Below are 6,789 nucleotides of genomic sequence, written 5' to 3'. Positions count from 1 at the left end.
TAAATTAGTTTGCAAAGGCAGGCCAACAGGTAACAGGCAATGTAGATTGGCAAGGAAATGAAATGAGTTATATCATACCTCCTCTGCTTCCCAAACGCTCTTTGCTTTCTACCTAAGAGGAAATTGGCAATCTGACAAAAAAAAAACTTATTAGGCACTGAAAAGTTCTGTACCAGTGCTGTGTGTGGACTGTGCTCTGAAGCACCTTCTACTTATGAAGTCTAGATGTGTTCATAGTATGTAACAAAGTAAATGTACAGTTAACAGAGTACTAATCAACGGCAATCTGAAATAGGAAAATCCTGCTTCGAGCTCTTAAAATTTCTGGCATCATTTCATTATTCTAGTTACAACCACCTGGCTTACAACCTTGTAATCAATATCTGGTTAGCAGATAGGAGCAGGAGTCAATTCTCATCTCAGTGTGCTTATTTTCCCAACATACTTTTATTCTTTTAGTCTGTGGAAGTGTTGCAAGTCAATCCAATCAATTCCACTCAGGGGTATGCAAAACACATTAAAGAAAAGACGAGATGCCATCAGTTCTATGTTTTGCCTGTGTATCAAAATGTTGCATGCACAAGCTCGTCTAAGAACCTTTCAAAATTGCTAGGAACATTTATGTTCAGGTTTTACGTGCCACAAGAGCAATGCACATTACAGCTGTATTTATAAGCAATGCCCAACATGCCTCTTGCAGATGTGAAGCAGTATGAACACAAAAAACACCTCCCTGCGTACATTTTATGGTTAACACTGAGAATCGGAAAGAAATCCCTTAAGTCAAAAATGTACGGTCTCTACAATTTTAGGTGTACCCGGTGCCAAAATCACGTTAAAATTAATTCAGGAATCTATTTGTTCAACGTGATAGAGAAGTATTAAAATGATTCCCTCCCCCACTTCATTCTACTGCAATTACTTGTATCACCTTGCTGAGATGTGGTCAAGTCCCAAATTCTAGTTTTTAGACTTTTCTGATGTTTAGAACTTTTTTCATAAAAGCCTTTTCCACAGCCAATATTTTTCTCAGCCCTCACTGTGTTATCAGCATGACCCCATGCTCAACACAACTATTTCACCCATATTGCCTTTCGAATGCAAATAGGATTCAATTTTTCTCATCTCATTATTTTAACTAGCAATGCCTGTTTCTCAAGGAATCATTCCTTCCTCTTTGAACTTTCCTGATGAAGTCAGCCTTTTCAATGTTGTCTGCTCCTCCCACATACGGTCCTGAAAGCTTATACAGGCAGCTATCACTACCTCCTTCAGAAGCCTTCTGAAAAAAAAAAGTCCTTGCAATGTGTCAAGAATAAACATGTCAATAGTCAATAGCTGGGGGGGAGATTTAACTGGGAAGAAGGTTTATATTAGTTTGACTAGATATCAAAGACTACAGAGAACAAAAATAAGTGAATAAAAATTTTCAACACTGAAGCAATTTTAGGAATAAATTTGATAAAAGCTATTAGATCACGGAGTCCAGATCTCTGCTATGACAGGAAAGCTTGTGATAGAATAATAATAATTCACCACCTGTGAAGCTCTTCTGAGTCCATGACTATTGCTGAAAGCCAGAACATTCTTCTGCAACATACTTCGTGTTGCTTAACTGATTGGTTTGCAAGCTCCTTGCTTCAGACAGTTGTTTGACACCACTGGAACTAGTTACTGGACTTCTTCCTCTAGGTCTCCTTAGCTTGGGGAAATTCATGCATACACTTATATTTATACAGACCAAATACACTAGAACCATGTTCCTAAGGGTGGGCAGACTGTCAAGGCTACAATACCACTCTACATAACTACTTTATCTCTGAATATTTATCATTTATCAGAATATACAATATGAACTATGTGTACTTATCACAACACTTGTTAAAATTCAGTCTTTTTTTATAATGGAAGAAAAGAGACAGAAAAGTAATTTTTCTAGAAGTTGCAGTCACATTATATTGCTCTTACTAGAAACAAAATTTTATTAAAAGTAATTAATATAATTATCCTATGTACAACTGAATTTAAACAATTGAAAAACAAAATGGGAATATTTACAATCAAGTATAAGACTAAAAATTGAAAGGCTAAAAAATTTTTGATATATTATTTCATTAAAAACACTTCTCCTAAGTTATTTTATGTCTCCTGCTACCTTGGTAATATCTATCCATGCTAATGTATCTAAGAATAAACTGGCATCCTAATGCTAAGCAGAAATGCATTTTAATATTAACATCTGTTTGACTTGCTTCCAAAAGAAAAACAATTTCAACATTAGGAAGTTTCCCTGAAAATAGTTTAAGCAGGTCAAAACTTTTCTAACTTTTGTATCACAAAAGTCTTATTAAAAAAATTAAGACTGTAGATAAGCAGTTTAAAGTAGCATCTAAAAATTACAGCTCCACTGATCCCCTTAAAGACTTTCACTGTCCGAAGTATTAGTCTGTTAGTCATCAACACAGGGAAATGCTCACAAAGATTATGGCAAAAGGTGTACTGTGTACTTTTCCATTTTCAAGTCCAAATGAAGTTTCTTATTCATTCTTTCATACACAAAAGACATTTGTAAGCTTTAAGAGAAGACAAAAAAAGAACTGATTTTATTTTAGAAATTAACAAAATCCTTGTATTTCCAAAAAGTGGTTCTTCCTGAAATAGTGCATTACGAGAGAGACATCTTTAAAACAAAACAACTCACAAGAGGAAAACTGAAGTCACCCTGTTCTCACTTGCTATCCATCAAACATGCTTGAAATGTGGATGAACCTAGAACTAAATCCTATTTTTTTTTTTACAAACATGAAGTAAAAGATTTTTTGGTGTCCTTGATTTCACACCCAATGCTACGTTTCCTTCAGAAAGGCTTCGAAGTAGGTTTGGTGGCACCTTCTGTCCTTCCTTCAAGCTCCTCTGTTTAATTCCTGGTGAAGAAAGAAATCTTCTCAGACAAGACACTCATTCAATAAACATAAGCAGAATTTGGCCTACCTGGATCTCCTTTACAGAGCAAATCTAACAGTTTTTACACATATTTCTTGTCCTTAGTGAAAGCCTGCATTTCTGTATATCAAAGTTACTCTCAGCTCAGTAATCCAATATGCTAATGGCCTAGAAAGTCCAATGATTAGACCTTCAATTGACACAAGACACTATTAAAAAGGCACAGTGATCTACATAAAAATGTATAAATATGTTAAATTCTCATTAATCCATATTATTATAAAACAATATTGAAAAGTGAACACTAGGTCATTGCAGAAAGTTTTGTCTACTTAAACAGAGCAGCACTTCCTCTTAGGGATTTGGTCATATTTCATTTGTCTGTAATGCATGCTTTTGAAAATAAAGTGTAGTTTACATTCCGTTAAGCTTTGAAAAAAATCAAAAATCCAGATGTATTTCAGAATGTGGTGCTCCATTACATAGCTTTTTAATAACACCAGAGTTATGATTTATTTTAGTAACTTCAAAACGCAGCCTTCAGCAGTAGAAATTGATACTGATATAACTGTGTGGACTTTGCCAAATAAGTAACGATCAGTTAGACAATGCCCAGCCTCATATTTACACTTTTCAAAGTTTACTGTAGTACAACATCAACATTTTTCCAAGGACAATAATAGATATTCTTATATACTTGCTCTCACAGCAGTTCTTACATAAAAACGCATATATGCTGTAAAAATATCGCCCGTGCCACTGGGAAAAGCTACAGAATTGGACTATTTCATAACAACAGACGACTAAGACTTTAAATAATCTCTGATCTCCTCTGAACTGCCCATAAAGTTGGACTAAGAAAGACCATTGTCTTTCTGAAGATAGAGAGGAAAGGGAGACAAGTGTGTAGACATAGAAGGAAAGTTGTAAGGATTTAGTGCATTAAAATTTACTGCAGTTGCCAAGCAACTTAGAGCCGTGCACTAGGAAAAGCAGAGGTTTTCAGAAAGTTGTGAGCAGAAGGTGTTCGTGCACATCTACTGAAAAAATTATTTGCAACTGATTTTGTAACAGTAAAGGTTTATATACCTCCAAAAAGCTGTGTAATTGTAGCAGACTTCCACAGAATACCACCTAATAGTATTAACAGCAAGCTGTTAGAAGCAAAATAATTTGTAAATACTGCTTTAAAATAATTTTTCTTCAGCTGTTGTTTGTATTGGCCCAAAATAGCCCCAAAGTTTAAGAACCAAATATCTAAAAGAACCCCATATCTGTAAAAACAAATCAATGCAGTGTTATAAAACAAAACAATTAAAAACAGGTATGGAAAATATTAGAGGATTTTATTTCTTGATATAACACATTGGTCAAAAATAAAGTTGTTAATCAAGTTAACCAAATTTCTCAACAAGTAGACAAACAATTTTTGGTGGAAGACCTTAACTCTTAGAAAAAGGTTTTCCCAGCAGGCTTGTAGTAATATTGAGTTTGATTAGATAGCATCTAGATAGCAGGTTCGACATTCAATTTTTTTTTTTTTTTTAATGAACAGATATACTGTTCAAACAGATGATTTAGTGGACTGATCACAGCAACGCATGCTGTTAAACTGACAAAACTGTATATCAACCTTAATTCTGGACCTCCTGTACAATCACAGTTACCCAATGCATTATTATACATTCAAGTTTTGACACTTACCTGCCATTTTGGGTACTCTCAAAGCTCTGTGGTTTAACAAAACCTCTTGTCGAATGCGTTTTGCAGAAACAGGGTCTTGCAGGCTGCTTAACTCAGTGTTTGCTGTGGAACTGGAAAAATAGCCAGAAAAAAGCTTGCTTTCAGTAAAGTGATTAAACTACATTACAGTAGCTTAGACCTTGCAGTGTAGAAATACATTGAATTAACTAATTTATTTTATATATATATATATATATATATATGGATATCACTCCCTTTTCTCCTTTTTAAAAATTTAAAAGAGTGTTTCAGCTTTGAGAACAAGAACTAATGTCGCAACCAAAATGCGACCAATATGCCACATCGTTTTTGGAAACCACAGCAGCCAGTTTGACTGTCATTGCACACAAATTATACTAAGAAATAATCTTAATGCACATACAAAATCCTTCAAATGACCAAGCTGTGTTTCGTGAACAAATCACCTTTTTTTTTATTGCTACAATAATTTTCCTATAGCTTCCAACACAGTTGGAGGGGATGGCTTCACAGCAGACAAAACTTCCCAGCTAAACCCTATAAAAGCTGTTTGAGCTTCAAATTCGTTAAGACAAAACCTCTCCACTTTATAGCCTTTTATGTGATGGACTTAAGCTCTACAGTGAAAATTCTGAACATATCTGATCTCACCCTTTGACACTTACCTCGGTAACTTCCCCAGTTCCACTCTGTAAAACAGCCCCACAAACAAGCTAATTCTAATATTTATGTCCCAAGTTTCCATGTGTTTCCCATTCCTTTAATGATATTGTATATATTTCCCCTTTATAGTCCTCTAACTTACACTAGTTTGCTTAATAATAATTTTCTCCCCAATTGTAAATATATATCAAGCAGTAAGGACTGAGACCTGCCTTGTGCTAGTCCTAAAATCTATTCATGTATGCTTCTTGGAAGAGACCTTATGCCAATAATAGTGTAATGCTATTTAGTAAAAGCAGACTCTGTCTTATGACTGACTTGTCTCTTAACCCTTGTCCCAGCAATTCAACTGTTAGAAATGATATTTGTAATGTAGAGATTATGTCTGAAATTCATATTTTTATTCTAATGTTACTAGGAGATGAACGACTGGAGCGAACCACTTCAAACAGGGAAAGTATGGGAGAGAAAAGTGGGAACAAATAAAGAAGAGAAAGGATATGACATGCAATCTGAAAAGTAAGAGTATATTCCTTTTCTCCTTCACAAATAAGCTTTTATTCCCTCTCTTCGTCACCAACTATTTGACAAAGTTGTAAAGAATTTTGGTTTTACTGAGGCAGCAGAAATAATCCCTCAAAAATGAATAAAAATGGTGGTGTTATTCTGACTTGAAGTGGAAAATACATGTTTGAGACACAGAAGGAACAAGATAAAGAGTCTTTTGGAAAGAGATAAGCATATATGTTTGTAAATCATTACACTTATTATAAAGAAAATACTCCTAAAGTCTTAGGACATTTACCTTAAGATACATCAGGCTCCAAAAGTTCCCATACCTCTCCCTAAAGAGAATCTAGAAAACTGTCTCAGTTTCAGAGAGCAGGTGATTTGTTTTGCTAAATTCATAATCAACTATTTGAAAAATTGAAAATATGAGATGTGCCTCTCTTCTCAGCCTAGAGCAATATAGTTTACTCCCCATCCTAAAGCCATGTTAGCAAAACAGTTTAGAACAATAATTAATAACAACTATAACAGGAACATTAAAATTGGCTCTGGTAAATCTGTCATCTTCTAGGAAGACTTTTTATCTCCAAGATGCTAATAAACCAAAGAAGTGCTTAAGTTTCTTCTACATCCTGTGATCTATCTATAGAACTTGTTCTAACAGTCTTGAAACATTCTTTAGAAGACCTATGAGGTGGCAACTCCACTCACTGTCTAGCATCAGGTGACTCATACTATGAGCTTAACAAGGCTGCAACAATTTTTGCTTTTGGAAAAAGAGAAAAAGATAGTAAAAAAAGAAAATAAAAAAGAAGCTGTTTCATCAGTACTGACCTGATAGCTAATCCTTAAGTACATTAATGAAAACAAAAAAAGTACAATTCCACTTAGTACCTGTTCAGTTTTGGCTGTTCTGCAGCCCCTACCAAACAAGCCTCTTTCAGGGTCATA

General features: G+C 34.6%; 1 protein-coding gene across 1 annotated transcript in view; it reads right to left on the bottom strand.

Moving 5' to 3' along the window:
* Window positions 1-2,019: 2,019 nt before the first annotated feature.
* Window positions 2,020-6,789, bottom strand: part of KIF18A (kinesin family member 18A) — a 38,053-nt gene continuing 33,283 nt past the window's right edge. The window contains exons 15-16 of the mRNA XM_026850829.1: window positions 4,648-4,757; window positions 2,020-2,924 (exon numbers count right to left, since the gene is read on the bottom strand). Of these exons, the coding sequence (XP_026706630.1) occupies window positions 2,776-2,924; window positions 4,648-4,757 (259 nt within the window). The 3' untranslated portion in view covers window positions 2,020-2,775. The remainder of the gene's footprint in view (window positions 2,925-4,647; window positions 4,758-6,789) is intronic.

This window comes from Athene cunicularia (assembly GCF_003259725.1).
Source record: "Athene cunicularia isolate RWA chromosome 5 unlocalized genomic scaffold, athCun1 chr5_part3, whole genome shotgun sequence".
Lineage (NCBI taxonomy): Eukaryota > Metazoa > Chordata > Aves > Strigiformes > Strigidae > Athene > Athene cunicularia.
This window is presented reverse-complemented; position numbering and strand designations above follow the sequence as displayed.